The 27963-nt window shown below is 39.6% G+C and overlaps 1 protein-coding gene across 1 annotated transcript; it reads right to left on the bottom strand.

Annotated features, from left to right (window-relative positions):
- On the bottom strand, positions 1-27845 carry LOC307176954 (olfactory receptor 4D1-like). Its single transcript, XM_079903554.1, is given in 3 exon segments — positions 1-434; positions 437-1088; positions 27798-27845. Coding segments are annotated over 2 exon segments (618 nt in total). The 5' UTR covers positions 831-1088; positions 27798-27845; the 3' UTR covers positions 1-210.
- Positions 27846-27963: the final 118 nt, after the last annotated feature.

Here is a 27963-nt window from a genome sequence, read left to right as displayed (position 1 = left end):
CCACAGGAGTAGGTCCATAGAAATATTAGTTTAATCTCAATGGCTACACTCCATAAAGACTTTCCTCCACTTCTCACATGGGAAAACAAAAGTTCAGAGAGAAGATTTGTCATTTAAAGTCAACCTATTTTAAGTTCACTTCCTGCTGAAAATCACTAGGTGCTTGCCTAATCTCTTCATGGCTGCCTGTATCTCCTGGTTCCTCAGGGTTTAGATGATGGGGTTGAGCATGGCGATCATGACAGTTTGGCTGATGGGCACAGCCTTGTCCATGGGGAGGGAGGTGAAGGGCCAGGCATAGATATAGATACAGGGAATGAAGACCATAGACATGACGATGATGTGGGTGGTGCAGGTGGAAGCTGCCTTCCTCCTCGCCTGCCCTGAGTGGGACCTCAGCATCATCAGGATGACAGTGTAAGAGAGCAGAAGGAAAGGAACCAGATGAGGACCAACATCCCACTGTTGGAGATCATACGGACCTCCAGGAGGGAGGTGTCCGTGCAGGCAAGTCTTAGCACTTGTGGAACATCACAGTAGAAGTTATCCAGGATGTTGGGGCCACAAAAAGGCAATGGGAGCATCAGAACCAGCTGGACAATGGAGTGGAGAAAGTCCCCTACCCAAGCGGTCACCACCAGCCCTACACACATTTGAGTGTTCATGATGGAGACATAGTGGAGGGGCCGGGAGATGGCTATGTAGCGGTCATAGGCCAATACTGTGAGGAAGAAGACAGTCCCACCCCCCAGTAAGTGGAAGAAGAAGATCTGGGCCATGCAGCCCTGGTAGGAGATGATCTTGGTCTCATGTAAGAAGTCCACCAGCATCTCTGGGGAAGTGACTGTAGAAGAGCAGATGTCTATGACAGACTGATTTCAGAGCAGAAAATACATGGGTGTGTGGAGCCGAGAGTCAAAAGTCACTGTGACAATGATAAGGAGGGTTCCCACAACGGTGGTGACATAGACAAATAGGAATACCACAAACAGGAATTTCTGGAACTCCTTGGTCTGTGAGAACCCCAAGAGGACAAACTCTGACACCTGTGTGATGTTCTGTCGTTCCACGGGATCTTCCTCACATGCCTAGAAGAGAAAATATGCAAAACAAAAACCATGAAAATTTACTCGTTCTCCTTTGGAGAGTCAGGATTGAGTTAATCAAAGTCTTTGTTGAGTAGCATTCCCAAATGGAGCTTAGAAGAGCCTTCCATGGAGATAAATACATTTTCAAGGCTTTCACAGACTTATCTCCCTAACCATACCCTACATCGTATGGCATTTATGGGTCTTTTTCCCTTTGTACCATGCTGTCCTTGTCCATGGGTTTCATGTCTGACTCACACTTGCTGTGCCTGTGAACCACAGGCTCTACAGATATAGATGAACCAATCAAATGGATGAATACACATGTCACCAAGTACCTATGACCACAAACATCATCATCCTAGGTGCATCAATCTTGAGAGGATATAGAGGTTAATGATTTTAGATAAACAAATAGAGACTTCTTTTCAGTGAACATTTGAGGGGCTGCCTATGGTTCATTGCTGAAGAAAGAGAGATGTGTATTAGAAGAAATTGTCATGTACAAATTCAGAGGCAAATGTGAAGAAAACCAAGCAGATGATTTTGGCTGTAGTGAAGCTGGGATGATTAGAGCTTCTGAAACTTTTCCACATAAATACTTCTTGAATGGCATTTGTTGCCATGGGGCCATCTGCAGGGGTAACTCAAAGCAGCCCAGGACAAATGCAAAATCTCCTTGAACTCTCATGTTTTATATTTTAAAACTTATGTGAATTTTCTATTAAACACATATCTCTAGACAATCTTTGGGAGGCTTAAAATTTAAGTATTGTGGCTTGTAAAACTTTGTAAGACCAAGGTGTTAAAGAAAATATAGGATAGGGGAGGGAGGGGGATCAATATGGCAGAGGAGTAGGATGTGGAGTTCACCTTCTCCCACAAAAACATTGAAAATACATCTACAGGTGGAACGATTCACACAGAACAGCTACTGAACGCTGACAGAAGACCTCAGACATCCGAAAAGACAAGGAAACCCCCATGTAACCGGTAAATGATATTCAATTAATAAATACAAACTGGAAATCACAACTGTCAAGAACATTTAAAAATATATATCTGTAAATACCACTCTATGAGAAAAAGGACAAAAACAAAAGGTGAAGTATCATTGACTGATACGTTAAAAATAAATGACGCATATTCTCTAGTAATCAAAGAAATTTAAATTCAAATTCAAATCAGCTTAAAAAAATCCACTTGTAAAGGATTATTGAGATAGGCCTTCTCACACTCTGGTGGCAAAAGTATAAATTAATATACTTTATCTAGAATGCAACTTATTAACCTATGTCTGAGTTTTAAAAATGTGTATTGTGACTTCAGGAACTTGAGCCTGTAAATATACTATAAAATGTAAACAAACACTTATGAAAATAGATGTATAGTTCACCGTTATTTCTAGAAAAAATAGGAAATAATCTAAAATCTAACAATAGAAGAAATAGAAGAGTCTACAATAATTAAGAGTTTCCATTTATTGAGTTTTCATAACATGTCCAATTTTGTCAAGGGCTTTGCAGATGTGATCTTATTTTGTCTTTATAATGACACAGGGAAGAAGGGACTCTTCACGTTTTATATTTGAGAGATTTCTATCATAGAGAGTAGGGACATAGTGGGCATTACCAAACTCACATGTGGTAAGGTTTGTATTCATGTGATTAAAAAGTAAATGTTCTTCAATATTACGTACTTCTTTCCTCTATAGTAATACTATGCATCCTTTTAAATGAGCTGTTCATTTTATTGAATCATCACTGAATTGACCTAGAAATAATGCTGGTGAAGCGTAAGCGTTATTTCATTAAAGTTTGGTCATTGATATGGAAAATATATATGACAGGGAAGAAACATGTTTCTTTAGTTCAGTAAGTGAAAGTTCTAGAAGACATCCACTTAAACTGAGTTCTTTGGTGTTAAAATCCATTCCCTCAGATTACACTTTTCCAGAATTGTTTTCAGTAATTGTTCAGGAAATTTTGCCCTGAGGCCCCACCCTGCAAAGATAATAGAACATAGAAAGATCCCCACCTGAAGTATGGGAAGGGCAGCAGCAAATGCACTGAAGTTCTTTTTACAAGGGAACTGAATGAATATATGTAAAAAGATTTCTATCAACTTCTGTAGACAAATATAAAACAATTCTCTCTAAAATTATCTGTGAGCTATTACAGTACTCAAAATATTACCACGTTTATCTCATCTAAAACTCACATTTATCCTCAAATATTTGTGTAAAAATGATGTTGCGGGGGCTTCCCTGGTGGCGCAGTGGTTGAGAGTCCGCCTGCCGATGCAGGGGACACGGGTTCGTGCCCCGGTTCGGGAGGATCCCACGTGCCGCAGAGCGGCTGGGCCCGTGAGCCATGGCCGCTGAGCCTGCGCGTCCGGAGCCTGTGCTCCACGGCGGGAGAGGCCACAACAGTGAGAGGCCCGCGTACCGCAAAAAAAAAAAAAAAAAAAAAAAAAAAAATGATGTTGCGGGAAGATGCCCTTTATTGTTTATTCAGGCTGCATCTACTCCCTGAATAGTACCATTGGAAAAGCATCCCCATGGGCCATTGAGACCCCCACAAGACTTTTGGAGGGAAATGATGTGATGAAACAGGGTTAAAATGGGTTTATCCTAGCACAGTAGGGCAGGAAGCCCTGAGACAGGCAAGAGCGGAACAGCACTTCTGGGGCGTTGTCAGAGCAACCCCTACAAAGGGTAATACGCTTTAGTCTGGCTTTGTGTCTTCGCTCCTCCACATGGTGTCAAGGTCAGACTGGGTAGGCAGCAGCTTCAATAGCATGGTTTGGCCTCTCTGAGAAAGCCCCTGACACCTAACCCTTCATTCTCAACTCTCGCACCTGTTCATTGATTCCTAAAATGCCAACGGCATAGCTTGATTATCTCTATTTTTTTTCTTTACTCCTATTACGTTGACAATTACACGCTTTTATATGCTTTTATCAGTCAGAGATGCACCCTGTGCAACGTTATACATAAGTCAACTTCCTAAAAGATATTTTCCCTCTCCTTCAAAGTTTTTTCAAAAAATTTCCATGGTTCTTCATTGTCTACAGGAAAATATTCAGGGTTTTCAGATGGATTTTCAGGGGCTTCCACACAAACTGGCTCCTACCTTTCTTTCCAGACCCACCTGCCACTTAATAGTAGTAGAAGTAGTAAACATTCATTGTAGCAGTAGAGGTAATGATTGTTAACATTTACTGTGCGTTTATTATGTGCTAGGCACTATGCTAAGCATTATCCTGTTTAATTCTCATATATTATCCTCATGCTTATAAAGTATAGTAAGTACTATTAATTATCCCCACTTTACTTTAAGTAAACTGAGACTTAAAAGGGTTAAATAGGGCTTCCCTGGTAGCGCAGTGGTTGAGAGTCCACCTGCCGATGCAGGGGACACGGGTTTGTGTCCCGGTCCGGGAGGATCCCACATGCCGCGGAGCGGCTGGGCCCGTGAGCCACGGCCGCTGAGCCTGCACGTCCGGAGCCTGTGCTCCGCAACATGAGAGGTCGCGGCAGTGAGAGGTCCGCATACAGGAAAAAAAAAAAAAAAAAAGAATGCTTGATTGCTTGATAGTGGGTGGAGAGACGGGCAGACCTCTGTGAGAGGTGAGGAGAGAGAGTAGCCACTGAACAGAGGGGTTCAGTTTAAGGGACCTGGAAGGGCATCCAGGCATCCTAGTTCCCAGCAACACCAGGTTTACAATCCTAGAAGCATCATCTTAGCATGGCCAGAATTCTTTCTACAGACTCCTAAATAATCTTTGGAAATGATTGTTTCACCTACATGTCTAGAGAATAGATTTAGAGGGATTCTAGATGGGAAAGAAAATAAAGAAACATGAAGGAGGGGCATGGACATGTGTGGGGTAAGGCAAGGATTCCAGACCCTTTTCTGTTATTACTCAGTCCTGTCTCCCATCTGTCTTGCTCTCAGGAAATTAGTTTACACAGGACAAAGAGAGAGGAGGGGAGGAGATATAAGTGGTTCCAAAAATGGGGGTGAATCTACTCTGTGGTCATCTTGGAAACATTAAGAGTTTTTATTAAACACAAGATTTAAGAGGAAGGAAAACATGGAGGAATAGCAACAGAGAGGGAATAAAAACCTGAAGTGAGTGGGAGAGGCAGCAAGCAGGAGGAAGAGGGAGAAAAGAGGATTAAAAGGGAAACATTAGAGGGCGGGAAGGGAGAGAGAAAGCCCTGGTTTGTTTTCTCTTAGGTGTGGGAAGAAGCTGTAGTACATGTGTGGGAGGTGAAGGAGAAACCGTTCACATCTATATACTGCTCTCCCTCCCACTCTGTCCTAAATTCCACCCAACACATACACCAGTACAGACAAAAGTCTTAGCTCCACATAAAATCAACTGTTCCTCAAATCCCATTCCCCAGCATTCTGCCCAAAGACTTCCCCATAGCTTCCCTCCACCCCATGCTTGTGTTACAATGGGCTTTGGCAAGAACCTTCTCAAGGCTGATTTGTCCATGGGAAGGACCCTGGAGCCATCACCAACCTCCAGCCCAAAGAGGCCAAGGGGACTTAGAGCTTCCCATTATCCAGGCCAGCCTTCTCCTGCAGCTCCATTTTTCTCTTGGCCTCTCTCAGACCAGGAACACATATAGGATTGGTCTTAAGCAGAGGGACATTCCTCGGGGGACAAAACTCAAGCTTAATTCATGAAATATAGCTGGGCTCAGGCTGCTGAGGGCGAGAGCAACGGGAGTTATTAAAAAGTATGTGAACTATTACATCAGATGTACATTATTATTGCGAAACTGTCTTGGGACAAAATACTTCAGGGGCTCTGATCATAGGACCAAGATGAAGAAGGATAAGAGTGCTTAAAGGAAATAAATTCCCAGGGAGTTTTACAAGAGCCAAATTCCCTGAGGTCAGCACCATGGGCAGCGCTCCACCCTCTCCTAACACCGGTCAGTGAAAAAGTGAGCTACGTCCTAGGACCTGGTCTAGGTCACACCCTCTAGAGAGTAAACTCTGAAGCATTTTTCACATGTACAACTGTTTAGGTATCTCTCACCCCAGCCTCTGATCTGCTGTCCTTTCAGCCAGAGTGAATTTCTCAATATAAATCAACTAAGTTTACTCTCAAGATAGAATTCACATACCATAAAATTCATCATTTTAAAATGCACAGTTCAGTGGGTTTTAGTATATTCACAAACTTGTGTAACCATCAGCATTGACTCCAAAATATTTTCATCACTCCAAAAAGAACCTTCGTACGCTTTAGCAGTCACTACCCGTTCTGTTCTCTCCTCGGTCCTGGGCAAAACCACTAATCTACTTTTTGTTCCTACGGATTTACCTACTCTGGACATTTCATATAAATGGAATCATATGATATGTTGTCTTTTATGTCTTGCTTCTTTCACTTAGCATAATGTTTTCAAGTTTCATCCATCTTGTAGCATGTACTTCATTCCTTTTTATGACCAAATAATATTCTATTGCATGGATACCACTTTTGTTTATCCAGTAATCCGTTCTTGGACATTTGGGTTGTTTCTCCTTTTTGGCTATTATGAATAATGCTGCTATAACATCTGTACACAGGTTTATGTACGGACATATGTTTTCACTTATCTTGGGTATATACCCAGGAGTAGAAGTACTGGCTCATGGTAACTCTATGTTTAACCTTTTAAAGAACTGCCAGTTTGTTTTCCAGTGGCTGCACCATTTTATATTCCCACCGGTACTGTATGAGCAGTGATGATTTCTCCATATCATTGTCAACACTTATAATCTGTCTTTTTACTTTAGCCACCTTTGTGGGAGTAAAATGGTGTCTCATTGTGGTTTTGATTTGCATTTCCTTAATGATCAGTGGTATTGAACATCTTTTCATTGTTGGCCATTTGTATATCTTCTTGGGAGAAAAGTCTATTCAAGTCCTTTGTCCATTTTTAAATTGAGATGTCTTTTTGTTTTTTTTGAGTTCTTTTCAAATTCTGGATATTAAACTCTTATAAGATGTGTGATTTACAGATATTGTCTCCCACTCTGTAGGTTGTCTCTTCACATTCTTGATAAGTGCTTTGATGCACAAAAGTTTTTTATTTTTATGAAGTCTAATATATTTATTTTTTCATTTTTTGCTCATGCTTTTGGTGTCAAATTTTAAAACTCTGTTGCCAAATTTGAGGTCAGGAAGATTTACTTCTTCTAAGAGTTATATAGTTTTTTAGCTCTTATATTTAGGTAGTTGATTCATGTGGAATTCATTTTTATATAGAGAGTGAAGTAGGGGCCCAACTTTATCGTTTTGCATGTGGTTATCCAGTTGTCCCATTTTTTGAAGAGGCTATTCTTTCTCCATTGAATGGTCTTGGCACCATTATAAAACAAATCAATTGACCATAGATGCCTTTGGTTAACTTCTGGACACTCAATGCTATTCCACTGGTCTATAAGTTTATCCTTATTCTGACACAACACTGTTTCGATTAACTGTAGCTTTATAGTAGGTTTTGAAATTAGCAAGTGTGAGTCCTCCAACTTTGTTTTTCCTTTTCAAAGTTGTTTTGGCTCTTTGGGACCCCTTGTAATTGCATATGAATTTGAGAATTGGCTATTCCATTTCTGCAAAAAAGATATTTGAAATTTTGATAGGGATGGTACTGAATCTATAGATCACTTTGGGGAGTATTGCCATCTTAACAACATTAAAGCCTTCCAATCTATGAACACAGGATGTCCTTTCATTTATTTAGGTCTTCATTAATTTCTTTTTTTTTTTTTTCCTGGCATTGGTATTTTATTTATTTATTTTTTTAAGGACCGTCTCTTTTTTTTTTTTTTAACGTCTTTATTGGAGTATAATTGCTTTACAATGGTATGTTAGTTTCAGCTTCACAACAAAATGAATCAGTTATATATACACATATATTCCCATATCTCTTCCCGCTTGCGTCTCCCTCCCTCCCACCCTCCCTATCCCACCCCTCCAGGCGGTCACAAAGCACCAAGCTGATCTCCCTGTGCTATGCGGCTGCTTCCCACTAGCTATCTACCTTACGTTTGGTAGTGTATATATGTCCATGCCTCAGCCATAAAAAGAGACGAAATTGAGCTATTTGTAATGAGGTGGATAGACCTAGAGTCTGTCATACAGAGTGAAGTAAGTCAGAAAGAGAGAGACAAATACCGTATGCTAACACATATATATGGAATTTAAAAAAAAAAATGTCATGAAAAACCTAGGGGTGAAACAGGAATAAAGACACAGACCTACTAGAGAATGGACTTGAGGCTATGGGGAGGGGGAAGTGTAAACGGTGACATTAATTTCTTTTTAAAAAAATTTATTTATTTTATTTTTGGCTGCTTTGGGTCTTTGTTGCTGAACGTGGGCTTTCTCTAGTTGCAGTGAGCAAGGGCTACTCTTCATTGTGGTGTGTGGGCTTCTCATTGTGGTGGCTTATCTTTGTTTCAGAGCATGGGCTCTAGGTGCATGGGCTTCAATAGCTGTGGGGCATGGGCTCAGTAGTTGTGCCTCGCAGGCTCTAGAGCACAGGCTCAGTAGTTGTGGTGCATGGGCTTAGTTGCTTCGCGGCATGTGAGATCTTCCTGGACCAGGGCTCAAACCCATGTCCCCTGCATTGGCTGGTGGATCCTTAACCACTGAGCCACCAGGGAAGCCCAGGTCTTCATTAATTTCTTTCAGCAATGTTTTGTAGTTTTCAGTACATAAGTCTTTCATCTTTTTGGTTAACTTTTTCCTAGGTATTTTATTCTTTTGGATGCTATTGTAAATTGAATTGTTTTCTTAACTTCTTTTTTTGATTGTTTACCAGTTTATAGAAGCACAACCTACATTTGTATGTTGATCTTGGACCCTGCTTTGCCAAATTTGTTCATTAGCTCTAATAGTTTTTTGTGGATTCTATGGGATTTTCTGTATATATACAATCATGTCATCTGAAGATAGAAATACTACTTCTTTTACTTCTTCCTGTCTGATATAGATGCCTGTTAGTTTTTTTTCTTACCTAAATGCTACGGCCAGAACTTCCAATATAATATTGAATAGCAGTGGGGAAAGTGGTCTTCTTTTTCTTGATCTTAGTGGGGGAACGTTTTCAGTTTTTCACCATTGAGTATGACGCTAGCTGTGGGTTTTTCATAAATTTCCCCCTTGTATTCCTAATTTGCTGAGTGTATTTATCATGAAACTGTGTTGAATTTTTTCAAATGCTCCTTCTGCATCTATTGAGATGATTACGTGCGTTGTACCTTTGTTTTATTAATATGTTGTATTACATTGATGATTTTTTTCTTATGTTGAATCATATTTGCATTTATGGGATAAATCCTACTTGGTCATGGCGTATAATCCTTTTAATGTGCCTTTGGATTTGGTTTGCTAGTATTTTATTGATTTTTGCATCTATATTTATAAGGAATATTGGTCTATAGTTTTCTTTCCTTGTGGTATCTTTGTTTGACTTCGGTATCAGGGTAATGTTGACCTTGTAGAATGTGTTGGAAAGTGTTCCCTTTCCTTCTATTTCTTGGGAACATTTGAGCAGTACTGGCATTACTTCTCCTTTAAATGATAGAACTCACCAGCGAAGCCATTTGGTCCTCGACTTTTCTTTGTTGGGAGGCTGCTAAATACAATTTTTACTTGCTATAGGTCTGTTGAGATTTTCTATTACTTCTTGAGTAATTTCTTTGGTAATTTGTGTTTTTCTAGGAATTTGTCCATTTAATTTAGATTATCTAATTTGTTGGTATGTAATTGCTTGTATTATTCCATTATAACCCTTTTCATTTCTATATGGTTGTAGTAACCTTCCCACTTTCATTTCTGATTTTGTTCATTTGTGTCTTCTTTTTTCTTAGTCAGTTTTGTTAAAGCCTTGTAAATTTTGCTCATTTTTCTTTTCTTTTTTTTTTAAAGAAGGTACTATGTTGAATTTGTACAAATTCCTCAGTCTGCTGAAGCTTTAAATCTCTATTATCTTGAAAACATTCTAAATATATTTTTTTATAAGTTTATTTATTTATTTTTGTCTGTGTTGGGTCTTTGTTGCTGCAAGCGGGATTTCTCAAGTTGCAGCGAGCTGGGGCTACTCTTCGTTGTGGTGCACGGGCTTCCATTGCGATGGCTTGTCTTTGCTGCGGAGCACAGACTCTAGGTGTGCAGGCTTCAGTAGTTGTGCCTCGCAGGCTCTAGAGTGCAGGCTCAGTAGTTGTGGCACACAGGCTTAGTTGCTCCACAGCATGTGGGATCTTCCCAGACCAGGGCTTGAACCTGTGTCCCCTGCATTAGCAGGCAGATTCTTAACGACTGTACCACCATTAAGTCCCTGTTCATTTTTCAAAGAATCAATTTTTGGTTTTGTTGATTCTTTCTATTGTTTTTCTACTCTCTATTTCATTTATTTCTGCTCTAATCTATATAATTTCCTTTTTTCTGCTGGCTTTGGACTTAGTTTTTCTTCTTTTTGTAGTTCCTTACAGGGTAAAGTTAGACTGTTGATTTGAGACCTTTCTTCTTTTTTAATGTAGACATTTAGAGCAATAAACTTCCCTATAAGTACTGCTTTCAATGCACCCCATAAGTTTTGGTTGTTATGCTTTTGCTTTCACTTATCTCAAAGTATTTTCTAATTTCCCAAGTGATTTCCTCTTTGATTCATTTGTTGTTTAAGAATGTATGGTTTAGTTTCCACATATTTTCAAATTTTCCAGTTTTCCTTTTGTTATAGATTTCTAGCTTCATTCCATTGTAGTCAGAGAAGATCAAGCTTTTTAAATTTATTGGTAATTGTTTTGTGACCTAACATATACTCTATCCAAAGAAATTCTCCATGTGCACTAGAGAAAAAATGTATACTTTGCCATTCTTGGGTGTTCTGTATGTGTTTTAAGTCTAGTTGGTTTATAATATTATTAGCCCCTTATTTCCTTATTGGATACTATTTGCATGGAATAGTAAATAGCTCTCTTTTGGTTACTATTTGCATGGAATATATTTTCCCATCCTTTCACTTTCAATCTATTTTTGTCTTTGGTTCTAAAGTGAGCCTACTGTAAGCAGCATGCTATGGTCTGAATATTTGTGTTCCCCCATTCATATGTTGAAACCTAACCCCTAATGTGATGGTATTAGGATGTGAGTCCTTTGGAGGTGAGTAAGTCATGAGGGCTCTGCCCCTATGAAAAAAGCTCAAGGGAGCTCTCTCACCCCTTCCTCCATGTGAGGACACAGTGAAAAGTTGCTGTCTACAAACCGGGAAGTAGGACCAGACACCTAATATGCCAGCATCTTGATCTTAGACTTCCCAGCCTTGAGAACTGTGACAAATAAATATTTGTTGCCAGTAGGCTGTCCAGTTTATGGTATTTTGTTTAGCAGCCCAAACAGACTAATGCACAGCATATAGTTTGATCATATTATTTTTCCATTCTTCCAATCTCTCTTTTTATTTTTTTAGGGGCGCCAGGACCAACGATCACTAGTTGCCCAATTTTCAAAAAATTTCCAATCTCTTTTCATTGGTGAGTACAATCCTTTTATATTTAAAGTGATTACTGATAATGAAATACTTATTTCTGCCCTTGTGCTTTTGTTTTCTACATGTCTTACATTCTGTTCCTCGCCTCCTCCAATACTTCCATCTTTTATGTTTGATTTTTTTTCAAGTGTACCATTTTTATTCCCTCTTTATTTCCTTTTCTGTATATACTTTAAGTTTTTTCTTAATGGTTACCTTGAGGATTACAGTTAACATCCTAACTTTATAGCAATCAAATTTGAATGTAGTTGAATAGCATACATTAAGACTGCTCCTATCCCACTCCTTCCTCCCCACCTTTATGTCGCTATTTTCACAAATTACTTTTTTTTTTAACAGTAGTCTTCTATTCTGGTTGTATTTTAAATTAATTAATTAATTTGGCTGCATCGGGTCTTAGCTGTGGCACATGGGATCTTCACTGCAGCATGTGGGATCTTTTGTTGCAGTGTGCGGGCTTCTCTCTTGTTGTGTTTCATGGGCTCCAGAGCGCATGGGCTCAGTAGTTACCGAGTACAGGCTCTCTAGTTGTGATGCACAGGCTCCAGAGTGTGCGGGTTGTGTAGTTGTGGCACGTGGGCTTAGTTGCCCTGCAGCATGTGGGATCTTAGTTTCCTGACCAGGGATTGAAGCCATGTCCCCTGCATTGGAAGGCGGATTCTTAACCACTGGGCCACCAGGGAAGTCCCACAAATTACTTCTTTATGCATGTGTGCCTGTTAACATGGATTCATAATTATTACTTTATGTATGTTTCTTCTAAACCATATAGGAAACAAAACGAGAATTTACACACCAAAATATAATGATACTAATTTTATATTTACCTATGTAGTTACCTTTTCCAGTGATCTGTATTTCTTCATATGGCTTTAAGTTACCTGGTGACTTTTGTTTCGGCTCCATTTAGCATTTCTTGTAGGGCAGGTCTATGAGCAATGAACTCCCTCAGCTTTGTTGACCTGATAATGTCTTAATGTCTTAATTGTTTCTTCATTTTTGAGAAATAAAATTCTTGGTTGATAAGTTTTTTTCTTTCAACACTTTAAATAGCATACTGCCTATGTTTTATTTGAGGAGTTTTATGGTTTCATGTCTTACATTTAAGTCTTTAATCCATTTGTAGTTTATTTTTGTTCATGGTATGGGAGAGTAGTCCAGTAGTCCAGTAGTCCAGATTCTTTTGTACGTAGCTGTACTGTTTTCCCAACCCCGTTTATTGAAGAGGCTGTAATTTCCCCAAGATATAGTCTTGCCTCCTTCGTTGTAGACTGATTGACCATATAAGTGTGGGCTTAAATCTGGGCTGTCTATTCTGTTCCATAGATCTGTCTGTTTTTGAGCGAGTAACATACTATTTTGATTATTATAGCTTTGTAACATAGTTTGAAATCAGGGAGCGTGATACCTCCAGCTTTGTTCTTCTTTCACAAGATTGTTTTGACTATTTGGGGTCTTTTGTGTTTCCATACAAATTTTAGATTTGTTTGTTCTAGCTCTGTGAAAAATGCCATTAGTATTTTGATAGGGCTTGCATTGAATCTGTGGATTGCCTTGGGTAGTAGGGTTGCTTTAACAATAGTAATTTTTCCAATCCGTGAGCATGGTATATCTTTCCACTTGTTTGTGTTGTCTTCAATTTCTTTCATCAATGTCTCATAGTTTTCTGAGTTCAAGTCTTTTACCTCTTTGGTTAGATTCATTCCTGGGTATTTTATTCCTTTCGATGCAATTATAAGTGGGATTGTTTTCTTAATTTCTCTATTGATAGTTTTTGTTATTGTATAGAAATGCAACAGATTTCTGTATATTAATTTTGTATCCTGTAACTTTACTGAATTCATTGATGAATTCTAGTAGTTTTTAATGGTATGTTTAGGATTTTCTGCATATAGTATCATGTCATCTGCAAACAGTGACAGGTTTACTTTTTCTTATACAGTTTGGATTCCTTTTACTTCTCTTTCTTGTCTGATAGCTATGGCTAGGACTTCCACTACTATGTTGAATAAAAGTGTGAAAGTGGGCATCCTTGTCTTGTTCTTGATCTTAGAGAAAATGCTTTTAGCTTTTCACTGTTGAGAATGATGTGAGCTGTGGGATTGTCATATATGGTCTTTATTGTGTCAAGGTATGTTCCCTCTATACTCACTGTGTTGAGAATTTTCAATAACAAATGGATGTTGAATTTTACATTTCTTACTAAGCTGGCAGTGGTGCTGAGCTCTTTTAGCTTTTACTTGTCTGTAAAACTTTTGATATCTCCATCAAATCTGAATGAAAGTCTTACTGGTTAGAGTATTCTTGGTCATAGATTTTTCCCCCCTTTTATCACTTTAAATATATTGGGCCACCCACTTCTGGCCTGCAAAGTTTCTGCTGAAAAGGCAGCTGATAGCCTTATGAGAGTTCCCTTGTATATGACTTGTTGCTGCTTTTAATATTCTCTCTTTATGTTTAATTTTTGCCATTTTAATTACAATGTGTCTTAGTGTGGCCCTTTTGGGGTTGATCCTGTTTGGGACTCTCTGTGCTTCCTGGACCTAGATGTCTTAGGGAAGGTTTCAACTATTATGGAAGGGAAGTTTTTAGTTATTATGTCTTCAAATATGTTCTCTTCCCCTTTCTTCTCCCTCTGGAACCCCTACAATGCAAATGTTAGTATGTTTGATGTTGTCCCAGAGGTCTCTTAAACTGTCCTAATTTCTTTTCATGCTTTTTTTCTTTTTGCTGTTCAGCTTCAGTGGTTTCCAGTATTCTGTCTTCCAGTTTGCTGATCCATTATTATGTATCATCTAATCTACTGTTTATTCCTTCTGGTGAATTTTTTATATCAGCTATTGTATTCTTCATCTCTATTAGGTTCTTCTTTATATTTTCTAACTCTTAGTTAGACCTTTCACTGTTCTTTCTTCTCCTGAGTTCTTTGAGCATGTTTATGATCATTACCTTGAACTCTTCATCAGGTAGACTGGTTATCTCCACTTCCCTTAGTTCTTCTGGGGTTTTATCTTGTTCTTTTGTTTGAAACATATTCCTCTGTTGCCTCATTTTGCCCTATTCACTGTTTTTATTTCTATGTATTTGGTAAGTTTGTTAAATTTCCAAGTCTTGGAGAGGTGGGCTTTTGCAGGAGAAGTCCTACGTGTCTCAGCACCTCATTCCTCTCTGGTCACCAGAACTATATGCTCTGTGTGCTGTGTGGGTCCTTCTGTTATGGTGGGCTGACTATTGTGGGTGGTCTAGTAGGCATGGTTGACCCCCATCCAGTTGGTTGCCAGGCCATGCTTTGTGTGGAGGCTGCCAGCCCCTGAAGGGTGGGACTGGATCACAAAGGAGCTGGCTGTGGAGCCTTGGTGGTGGTGGTGGTGGGGTCCCTGGGCTAGAGCTGGCCGACTGGTGGGCAGACTCAAATTCCAGGGTGGGTGGTTGCAGGGCCGGGGGTACCAGATTTAGTGTCAACCTGGTGAGTGGGGCCAGTTCCTGACATGTCTGGCTGCAGGGTCAGGGTGCCCCAAAGCTGGTGTCAGCCTGCTGGTGAGTGGGGCTGGATCCTGGGGTGGCTGGCTGAAGGGTCCAAAGTTTCTCAGAGCTGGTGTCAGACTGCTGGTGGGCAGGGCTAGTTGGGTGGGGTCCCAGGGCTAGTGTTAGCCCACTGGAGGGGGGTTCAAGGCCCAGGGGGTCCCAGGACTAGCAGGCTCAGTGGTGGGTGGTGCTGGGTCCTGAGGTCTCTAGCTGCAGGACACTGGGGATTCTGGAATTGGTATGTTGGCCTATTGGTGGGAAGGGTCAGGGCCCAGGGGGTCCCAGAGCTGGTGCCTGCCCACTGGTGGGTGAGGCTGGTCCCAGGTTTGTCCTGGCCCACTGGTGGGCTGGTCTGGATCTGTCTGTCTGGCTGCAGGGCCCTGGTTGTCCTCGGGCTAGTGCAGGCACACTGGTGTGTGGAGCCGGGTCCCAGGGTGGCTGTGGACTCTGGGGGTCTTAAGCCAGCCTGCTGTTGGGTAGGACTGTGTCCATACCCAGCTAGCTGCTTGACCTGAGGCATCCCAGTACTGGTGCCACGAGGCTGGTGGGTGTGGCTATCCCAGCTTTAATAAGCTAGAGGGAGGATTCCAAAATGGTGCTTGCCAGCACCAGTGTCCTCATGGTAGAAAGAGTTCCCAAAAATGGGCTTCTGCCATTGTTTATGTCCCCAGGGTGAGCTCCATTTGCCTCCTGACTCTCCAGGAGGCTCTCCGAGATCAGCAGGTGCTTCTGACCCAGACTCATTCCAAATCACTGCTTCTGCCCTGGGTCCCAGAGCATGTGAGACTTTGTGTGGGTCCTTTAAGAGTGGAGTCCTCTGGTGCTCCTGAAAGCAAGCCCTGCTGGCCATCAAAGCCAAATGCTCTGGGGGTTTGTCTTTCCAGTGCAGGACCCCTGGGCTGGGGATCCCAGTGTGGGGCTTGGACCCCTCACTCCTTGGGGAGAATTTCTACAATTGTAACTATCCTCACCCACCCGGGGGTATGAGTCTTGACAATACTGCATCTCCGCCCCTCCTGTCCATCTCATTGTGGCTCCTTCTTTATATCTTTAGTTGCAGATCTTTTCTGCTGGTCTTCCAGTCTTTCTCATTGGTAGTTGCTCTGTAAATAGTTGTAGTTTTGGTGTGCCCATGGGAGGAGGTGAGCTCAGGGTCTTCCTAATCTGCCATCTTGGCCACTCCTCCATATTTGGTTATATCATATTATTTAATGATAAATTCTCTATTTTTAATGACTCTTTTGTATTTTATTTTTATGATATATGTTTTTCTTTTTGTTATCTATTTATATACAAATAAATACACACACATATAAAATTTTACCAACTTTAGACAATATCTATTGACTATTCATATTAAAATATAAGGAAATTGATATATCCCCCTCTCCCAGGTCCCTTCCCCCCTTCTGTTTTATTTCTCAATTTTAGTTGTGTATACTATCTTTCTTAGTTAGTGTAGTGTTACTATTCATTCTTTATCAAATGTAAATTAAACTCATATGTCCATTACCTGATTTATCAGCTTTAAACAATGAAAAAGAAACTAGTATGCTAAGATTACTTCCTATTATTCTCTTCCACTTCTATTTCCACTTCTTTGTGGTCTATAACATCACTATGTTGTACACCTGAAACTTATATGACATTGTACATCAACTATACCTCAATAAATAAATAAATAAATAATTTTTAAAAAGAAAATACCTGAAATCCATCAATCAATCAATAAAATAAAAACATCTGTTTCCTTTATATTTGAATGATGGTGTATCTGGATATGAGTGTAGCATCAGACTCTCTTTTCCTTAGGACCACATAGACATTGCCTCATTGTCTATAAAATTAAGTATTGTTCTGGAAAAGCCTAAGCCAGTCTGACTTTTTTCCTTACAGATGGTTTGATTCTTTCTCCTACGTATCATAAAAGTCTGCCATTACCTTTGAACTTCTATAACTTTATTAGGATTTGTTTCATTGTTGATCCATCTGCATCACATTTCTGTGGGATGATTTTGAGGAAGAAGCAGTGGTGGCAGCGGCACTGTTTTTAATTTTCCCAGAATCCCCATACTAAAACAGCAGAGCAGCAATATCATGGGGGTGATCTTACACTATAATTTTACAAAAGATTACCATTGGAGGAAATTGTACAAAATGTAAAAGAGATTTCTCTTTATTATTTTTTACAACAACTGCATGTCAATCTACATTAATTTCACTTAACAAAAAAGCAAAACAAAACAAAAACAACACTGGACCAGGATTCAGAGGGCATGTGCACTACTGTCAGCTCAACTACAAATCAACTGTATGTTCTTTGGAATGTCACTGAAGTTTTCTCAACTTCTATTCCAAAATCTCTAAAATAAAAGAGTTAGGGAAAAAAAAACCCGCAGAGCATTAGATAGCAAAGTAAACGTCCACGGACAACATTTACAGTAAAACTAGATAACGAGGTATCCCATGGACTCCAATAAGTGAATGAAGAAACTCCACGCACGGTATCAGCATCTGTGAAGGAGGAAGCAGAGGAAAGCAATGAGGTACCTAATGGACCTGAAAAGAATGAAAATGAAAAATAGCCAAGAGGTATTCTCTGGAAAGTATGGCAGACCAATTCGAAAATAGCAGCTGAAACTGAGATCAGTGGATAGTGAATGCAAAAGCCTAGAGTCACAAGCCAAGGGATGGAATGGTCTCAGTCACAGAAACTGTCAGAACCGACAAGCCAGAGCCTCCTTCCAGCACACATCCCACGTGGAAGAGAAACTGTTGGGAGTGGGATCAAAGCCGATCCAGATGGAACAACAGAGACAAAGAAAATAGAAAGTACAGACAGAACTGGGGGAGGGGGGAGGGGGACAGAGCTAGCTCTAACAGAATTACTAAACCCAGAAAGCAAGAAACCACATTTTTTTGGAATACTACATGAAAAGAACAGAAGAGGGGAATGCATGAATTGTGTTCCCTTCTAAAAGTTCAGCAAAACTACTTTCACACAAAAATGAGCCACAGAAAAATATCAAGGGAAAATCCAATACAAAGTTGTTATAAGAAATGAAAGACTGCAGAGTACAATAATAGCTCAAGAACAATGAGATCACAGCAGAAAGACATTTCCATCACATGAGTCAAAACTATAACCTAGGAATTCTAAGGCTCATCCAAATTTTCCCATTCATTGCAAATAAAAACTGAAATCTGAGGGCTCTGAGAAGAGAACTGCAGCAAGCAGTCCAGGGAGGGACGTCAGACCTTGAAGAACAACCAGCGTAGTCGTTGGCTCCCTGATTATTTTTTCCTTCCATAGCTATTGCTTAGACTCTAGAGCCCCAGAAGTGTAAACATCGACATGGACAAAAAAGTCCAAGAAAAGCCTTCTCTTTGTGGCCAGAAGACTGGGAAAGGGGGCCCCTGCAGGACTGAGAATATGTGGGGAAATACCCATTTTTTTCCCTTTCTTTCTCTTCTCCTGGTCCTATCCCAACTAAAGCCCGGTCATGGAGTGACAATCCTGCACCTGCTGCACAAGCACTTAAAATTCTGAACAAAAATCCTCTTTTGCCAGAGGACCTGGCTAAACAGGCTCCTGGAGTCCAAATAGAGTGAGGGGAATCCTCGTATTTTTTCTCTCTTTAGTTTCACCACTTTGCCCCAAGGCAAACACAGTCATGGGAAGTTCATGACAACACAGGGAGGCTAAAACCCTGACTTTGTAGTCAGAACACTGGGAAAAAGGGCCCCTAGGACCTAGGAGGCATAAAGCACAGAGAGAAAGAAATCCTTAAGTCTGTGCATGGGTGGAACTGACTTGAAGCAGCACAGCAAAGGCTTTGAGAACTGAAGTAGAGTGTAGACCACTAGCCAAGTCCCAGACTGGCCACTAGGTGGCACCCACCTGGCGCGGACTGAATAGCACTGCAAAGGCTTTGAAAAGCCACTGACCTTGGAACCACACCTCAGAGCAGACAGGTCAAGACTTACAGGGTTAACTGACAGCTAAAACAGACAAAAAAACAAACAAAATAAACGTTCTCCAGAGGATGCTGGCAGGACTCAAAGTCTTACAAAATAAAATTTCCAGGATGCAATCCAAAATTTTCAACTTTAAAAGAAAAAAAAGGACAACTTCAATAACTTACAAGGAAAAGACAACGAACAAACGTCAACTCTAACATGAAGCCAATGTTGAAATTATCAAAGACTTTAAAGTAGCTATTGTTACCATGCTTCCTGCAATAAAATTGAACCCTTGAAACACATGGAAAGATAGCAGCTCTCAGCAAAGAAATGAAAGTTGTAAAAAGAATCAAATGGAAATATTAGAACTGAAAAAATACAACAATGGAAAAAAAATTCTCTGAAAGCATTTAATGGAGATGACAGAGAGAAGAGTCAGTGAACTTGAAGATAGAGCAATACAAATTATCCAGTCTGACAACAAAGAGACAAAAGATCACAGTCATGGTTGAGTTCACACGTGGTCAGAGTTCACCTTGGAGATGGTGTATCTGGACCTGATGATCTAGACTCACCTCCTTCCCACCACTCCAGGGTCTCATTTCCGTGTGTGTGTGTGTGTGTGTGTGTGTGTGTGTGTGTGTGTGTGTGTGTTCCCTTCCCTTTTCTGCTTTAAATGTCACCCATTGCTGGAAAAGATGGAAGTTAACAGGAGCTCAAGAGCTCTGAGGTTTCTCAGCTTCCCTGGGCAATTGCCCTCGATTCGTTTTCTTTATTCAAAGGCTTAGCTCATTCCTGCTTTAACCTTGAGGCTATTTTACAGATTCACAAAACTTTTGCATCTGCCCTTGGACAGGTGGCTCTCCTGTCTCCTCGCCATACATTATCTTTCAGAGATTGTCTCTGTTCATGAAATCAGACTTATTCTTATCTCACTCTTTTAAAATCTGCCTTACTCAATGACCGAGTTTCATTCCTTTCCCCCAAAAATGATTTGACCACTTTCTTCCCAAGATTTCCACCACTTACACCCTGGATCATGCTTCCTTACAGCCCAGATTTAAGTGCAAAGTGTTACAGCGCTGTTCTTTTTTTATAACCCACCCTCCCATCCCGCCCAGCCCCTCCCTTTTCCTCCCCTCCAGCCAAGTCCTTCTACCCCAGTGATGGACAGGGAAGAAAGAGGTAAAAGCCACAGCATCCAGTCATTCTGGAGGAAATTCTCATGGAATAACTCAGATTTTTTGTGGTGTGATCAAATAAGCATTGGACCAGGAGCCAAAAAACCTGGATTCTTGCCATGGTTCTTCCACAAACAAGCCATGTAACCTTGAACAGGACATAAAGTCATGGAATTTTGAAATTCTATGAAGCCTTAAGAGGTCATCTAATTCAACTTTCTACTTTCACATATGCAGAAACTGAGGCCTAGAAACATGATATAACCTACTCCAAGTCACATGATTGGCTAATGGCATAGCTGGCTCTTACACACAGGACTGTTACATCAATACTCTTTCCATCACCCCTTACTGAGCGTCTCCATTCCTCAGCTGCACGACGGGCAAGATTAGGATTACAGATGAGAACAAATGAGCTAATGCTGCTGTTAGAATATGGAAAACAGAAAATAGTATTCAGATGAGAGGTTATTAACTTCATTGACAATCCCCACTGGAAACTGACTCACTACTGTACCCCAGAGGAAGGTCAGAACCCAAGGGAGGTCTAAGCTGGCTTGTCCACCTCTCCTGGGGTCCGTAAAATTTTAATGGAAACAGCGGGCAGAGAGCCACGGCCACTGCAGCTAATAAGGCTCACTGGAACCACTTTAAAAGTTTTGTTCTAAAATATTTGTAGTAAATACCCAGATCTTAACAACAAATGTGTTAAGGGATGTGGGGTTATGGATGGTTTATCCTCTTCCTTTTTCTATTTTACAAATTGATTACAATGTGATTTATTGTTTTGGCATAATCATGCCTGGTCTATTATAGGCATTCAGCAAACTTTTGTTAAGTTAGGTATTAATAATTTGAAATTAAATTTCTTGAAGAGTTGAAAAGCAGTGTGAGGCAGTTCTAGGTAAACCTCTATGCTCAATGCTGAGGATACAAAAATAAGACATACATTCTGCTCTCAAGGAACTCACAGGCTTATGGGGAAAACAGATCCAGAAATATATAAATGCACCTCAGAGAGGAAATAGTTCTACAAGGGGAATGCTGACAGGCTAAATGGCTGAGCAACTAACCATGCCTGGGAGAGGGAGGAAGCCTTCCCAGAGGAGGAGACATTTAAATAAAGGGGAAGTTTATCCATGTAGGCAGAAGTGTGTCTCTGGCAGGGAGAACAGAGGTCCAGAGACGTAATGGCACAGCATACACTCCAGAAACCCCCTGAGTCTCAGCAAGGCTGGAGCACATGAGACGTGGTAGATGTGTATAGAGAGGAGGCAGGGGCCAGACTCTGGAGAGCTTTGAGGGACCAGGTTAATGAGTTTAGATTTTACCCTGTGGGACATGAGAAGCCAGTGGAGGACGTCATACAGAAGAATGACCTACAGACGAGGGTCTCTCTGGCAGCAGGGAGGAGGAGAGAGGGGAGAGTTGAGAGGATGGACATAGTGGGTGCAGCTCCTTTGTTTATTCATACCCCATCCTGTTTCAGAAAAGACTTGGTGAAAGCAGTTGAGGGCCTATAACTTTTCCTGTGTCTGTGACTCAGCCCATCCCACTTTCAAAACTCTTAAAGATGTGAGGAGGGTGAAGAGCTAAAGGAGAAAGGGAAAAGGAGATGGGAGCTAAGGAAAGAAGGAGGAGGATAAATAGGTAATTAAGCAAAATCAGAGTGTGAAAGCCGATGAGCCAACAGGGACCCATGGCTCAGTGATATCAAGACCCTGATTCAGTGAGTCTGTGGTGCCCTTGGCCTCTCCCTCATGAGCCTAGATGGCCTTCATAGCTTCAATCATCATACATGTTTCCAAACAATCTCATTCAAAAGCTGGAGGTGAGGAAAGGCGAGTGGGACAAGATCTTTCTCTTTCTGAATCTCTTGACTTTAATCATGGAAGAGAAATCTTGCCCCAGAAATCCCCAGTGAACACCCCTATGTCTTATTGGCCAATACTAAATTGATCACATGACTACTCCTAGCTACCAAGTTGGCCAATACTAAATTGGCCAATACTAAATTGGCCAATTGGCCAATACTAAATTGGCCAATACTAAATTGATCACATGACTACTCCTAGCTACCAAGTGGTTTGGGGACATAAATACCTGGCTTTTTTCGCTGCTTTGGTAGGAGGCAGGCAAGAGAGAGGGATTTGGAATGGAAGTGCTGGGTAGGCAATTTGTAGTGTCTGCCATGTTGTTGTAAAGTACCTCGCAACAAGAATGAACATGATGGGCCAAAAGCAAGAGAATCTTGAGAATGACACGAAGTCCATCTTGTACAAAAGAATTCTTATAATATCAGGGGTCACAAACTCAAATGTAGGCAATATAAATGAGAGGATGTAGGTGGGAACTTCCCTGACTAAAAGAGGACTTAGTTTCATCTCTTTCCTTAACCCAGTGTAAAACTTTAGCATCTAATGTAAAGGCAAGAAACCAAGATTTTTCTTTGGAGAAACAACAGCCTCAGAAAAATTGGCCTTAACATTCTGGCACTTGGAAGTCCTCCTGTGAAGTATTGATTTGGCCAGCTGATTCCCTCAAGTAGAATATATCAGTATAAAAGCCCTGCCTATACACAGAGGTTTCAATCAACATTTTAGTGCCTTACTCTTAAATGGATATAGACAATCAAGGATCAACTGGCATTTAAGAAAGTCTTCGATAAAAGAGTGGAAAAAATAGAAAAATTAATGGAAAGTCTCTTCATGAAAGAGTGAAAACAAAATAAATAGAAAAACTAATGGGACAAAAACAAAAATGATGCAGGGAACATAAGAAACCTTTAAAAGAAGTCTCTAGTTCATATAATTAGTATCTTTGGAGAGAGGCAAGGAGATATAATATCTATAAAATGAGAATAGGAAAAAATAGAAAGCAAGAAATAACTCTCAGAAATTCAAATTATTTACAAATGTAAAAACTTCAAAAGAGGGATTAGATGATAAAGTTTAAATTACTTTTCACTGTAGAATAAAAAATTAAGAAGTGGTAAACAACTAGAGAGAAAACATAAGAGGCTTAGAAATTAATTCACTAGGAATTCCCTAAAGAATGGCAATTACAGAAGTGAAAAATGTCAAAGCAATAATACAAGAAATTTCCAAATATTAAAACAGTCCACCAAATATAGCAGAAGAAATGAAACCGATATCAAACACTTCATTGTAAGATTTCAAAACACTAAGGACAAAAAGGAAGTCCTAAAAGCCTCCAGAGATAAGGAACAGGCCACCCACAAAAGAACAAGAAGCAGAACAGCTTCAGACTTCTCAAGAGCAAACTGAATGCTAGAGGAAAATCAAGAAATGCCTTTAACATTTCGGGGAAATTATTTTCAATCTACTATTCCAATCTCAGCCAAAACATCAATTAAGGGACTGATGAAATCACTCTGCAATGGACTTTGACTTCCCCAAAATTATTATGTTGAAATTCTAAACCCAATGTGATGGTATTAGAAGGTGGGACTTTTGGAAAGTAATTAGGTCATGAGAGTGGAGCACTCATGAATGGGATTAGTGCCCTCATAAAAGGGACCCTGGAGAGTTCTCTATCCTGCTTCCACCATGTAAGGACACAGTGAGAAGATGGTCATCTATGAACCAGGAAGTGGACTTCATCAGACACTAAATCTGCTGGCACCATAATCTTGGACTCCCAGGAGTCCAAGAACTGTGAGAAATAAATTTCTGTTGTTTATAAGCTACTCAATCTATAGTACTCATGTGTAAGAAGCTGTGAGAATTGAAAAAAGCAAGGATGCCTACTCTCACTGCTTCTACTCAACATCATACTGGAAATCCCAGCCAGTAAATTAAAGCAATTAAAAGTATACAGGTTGGGACTTCCATCGTGTTGCAGTGGTTAAGAGTCTGCCTGCCAACGCAGGGGACATGGGTTTGATCCCTGATCTGGGAAGATCCCACATGTCGTGGAGCAACTGGGCCCATGCACCACAACTACTGAGCCTGTACTCTAGAGCCCGCGAACCACAACTACTGAGCCTATGTGCTACAACTACTGAAGCCTGCGTTCCTAGAGCCTGTGCTCCACAACAAGAGAAACCACTGCAATGAGAAGCCCGCACACCCCAAGGAAGAGTAGCCCCCACTCGCCGCAACTAGAGAAAGCCCACGTACAGCAATGAAGACTCAATGCAGCCAAAATAATTAATTAATTTTTAAAAAAGTATACAGGTTATCCTTATTCTCAGAAAATATGATTTTTATATAGAAATTTGGAAGGAATCTACAAAAATATTCCAAAAATTAGTAAGTGAGTTTAGCAAGATGGCAGATACTAGCAATAAATAATTGAATGCCAAAATGTAAAGAAGAACATTTTAAATAGCTCTAAAAATGAAGCATTTATGTATAAATCTTATAAAATGTGTACAGGATTTGTATGCTGAAAATTACAAAACATTGATCAAAGAAATGGAAGAAAACCTAAATAAATAGAGAGATATACTATGTTCAAGGACTAGAAGACTCATATTGTTAAGATGTCAATTCTCCCCAAATGGTGTATAGATTCAATGCAAACACAATCAAAATCCCAGCAGGTTTTTTGGTAGATATTGACAAGATGATTCTAAAATGTATGGGAAACACAAAAGAACTGAAACAGCCAAAACAATTTTGAAAAGAATAAGGCTGGAGTAGCAAAATCATCTATATCCACAAGAGTAGTTAAGGGAAGTGCAAAACAAAAAGATGTGAAATCTTTCAAAAACATTAAACATGAAGGAGGAATAAAAATGCATTCAAACTTAAGAGATCACCAATTTAAAATAATCCCATATATATATAACCCACAAATCAAAAACCTATAATAGGGCTTCCCTGGTGGGAAGACATTAAACATGAAGGAGGAATAAAACATTAAACATGAAGGAGGAATTAAAAAACATTAAACATGAAGGAGGAATAAAAATGCATTCAAACTTAAGAGATCACCAATTTAAAATAATCCCATATATATATAACCCACAAATCAAAAACCTATAATAGGGCTTCCCTGGTGGTACAGTGATTGAGAGTCTGCCTGCTGATGCAGGGGACACGGGTTCGTGCCCCGGTCTGGGAAGATCCCCCATGCCGCGGAGCGGCTGGGCCCATGAGCCATGGCCACTGAGCCTGCGCATCTGGAGCTTGTGCTCTGCAACAGGAGAGGCCACAACAGTGAGAGGCCTGCGTACCACAAAAAACAAAACAAAACAAAAAAACCTATAATAGATACACACACACAAAAAGAGAAAGGAATCCAAACATAACACTAAAGATAGTCATCAAATCACAAGGGAAGAGAGCAAAAGAAGAAAAAGGGAACAAAAAAGAACTACAAAACAACCCTAAAACATTAGCAGAATGGCAATAAGTACATACCCATCAATAATTACTTTAAATGTAAATGGACCAAATGCTCCAATCAAAAGATATATACATATGGATTAAAAAATATATATATATGCTACTTACAAGAGACTCACTTCAGATCTAGACACACACAACTGAAAGTGAGGGAATGGAAAAAGGAATTCCATGCAAATGGAAACAAAAAGAAAGCTGGGGTAGCCATACTTATATCAGACAAAATAGAATTTAAAACAAAGACTGTAATAAGAGACAAAGAAGGACATTACATAATGATCAAGGGATCAACCCAACAAGAAGATATAACAATTGTAAGTATATATGCATGCAACATAGGCATACCTAAATACATAAAGCAAATATTAACAAATATAAAGGGAAAAATCGACAGTAACACAATAATAGTATGGGACTTTAACACCCCACTTACATCAATGGACAGATGGCACATTAAACCAAATGACTTCATAGATATATGTATAACATTCCATCCAAAAGCAGAAGAACACACATTCTTTTCAAGTCCACATGGAACCATCTCAGGATAAATCACATGGTAGGACACAAAACAAGTCTCATTAAATTAAAGAAAACTGAAGTCATATCAAACATATTTTCCAAACACGACGGTATGAGATTAGAAATTAACTACAAGAAAAATCTGCAAAAAACACAAACACATGAAGGCTAAACAATATGCTACTAAACACCAATGGGTCACTGAAGAAATCAAAGAGGAAAATTTAAAATATCTGGATACAAATAAAACCAAAAACACAGCAAACCAAAATCTATGGGATGCAGCAAAAGCAGTTCTAAAAGGGAAGTCTATAGTAATACAAGCCTACCTCAGGAAACAAGAAAAATCTCAAATAAGCAATCTAAACTTAGATCTAAAGAAACTACAAGAAGGTGAACAAACAAAACCCAAAGTTAGAAGAAGGAAAGAAATAAAAAAGATCAGAGCAGAAATAAATGGAATAGAGACTTAAAAAATAAAAAAGATCAATGAAACTAAGAGCTGGTTCTTTAAAAAGGTAAGCAAAATTGATAAACCTTAAGCCAGACTCATCAAGAAAAAAAGAGAGAGGGTCCAAACAAATAAAATCAGAAATGAAAGAGAAGTTTCAATCAACACCACAGAAATACAAAGGATCTTTGGGATTAACATATACATACTACTATATATAAAATAGTTAACCAACAAGGACCTACTGTATAGCACAGGGAACTATACTCAATATCTCATAATAACCTATAATGGAAAATAATCTGAAAAAGAATATATATATATAACTGAATCACTTTGCTGTACACTTGAAACTAACACAACATTGTAAATTAACTATACTTCAATTAAAAAAGAAATAGAAAGGATCATAAAAGATTACTGTAAACAATTATACACCAATAAATTTGTCAATCTAAAAGAAATGGATAAATTCCTAGAAACATACAAGCTCCCAAGTCTGAATCAGGAAAAAATAGAAAATATGAACAGACCAATTACCAGTAGCAAAATTGAATCAGTATTATAAAAAAATCTACCCCCCCAATAAAGAAAAACTTGCTAAAAGCAAAAGCCCAGGACCGAATGGCTTCACCGGTGAATTCTACCAAACATTTAAAGAAGAGCTAACACCTACCTTTCTCAAACTATTCGCAAAAAATTGAAGAAGAAGGAATGATTCCAAAGTCATTCTACAAAGCCAGCATCACCCTGATACCAAAAGCAGTCAAAGATACCACAAGAAAAGAAAATTACAGGCCAATATCACTGGTGAACATGGATGCAAAAATCCTCAACAAAATATTAGCAAACTGAATGCAACAAGGATCATATACCATGATCAAGTGGGATTTATCCCAGGGATACAAGGATGGTTCAATATCTGCAAACCAATCAATGGGATACACAACATTAACAAATTGAAGAATAAAAATCATGTGATCATCTTAATAGATGCAGAAAGAGCTTCTGACAAAACTCATCATCCACTTATGATAAAAACTTTCAACAAAGTGGGTACAGAGGGAACAAACCTCAACATAATAAAGGCCATTTATGACAAACGAATGGTCAACATCATACCCAGTGATGAAAAGCAGGAAGCGTCCTCTAAGATCAGGAAAAGACCAGGATACCCAGTCTCATAACTTTTATTCAACATAGTATTGGATGATCTAGCCACTGTAATCAGATAAGAAAGAGAAATAATATGAATTTAAATTGTAAAGGGAGAAGTAAAATTGTCACT

This window comes from Stenella coeruleoalba (genome assembly GCF_951394435.1).
Source record: "Stenella coeruleoalba genome assembly, chromosome: 19".
Lineage (NCBI taxonomy): Eukaryota > Metazoa > Chordata > Mammalia > Artiodactyla > Delphinidae > Stenella > Stenella coeruleoalba.
The sequence above is the reverse complement of the archived record's forward strand: the minus strand, read 5'-3'. Positions and strand labels throughout refer to the sequence as shown.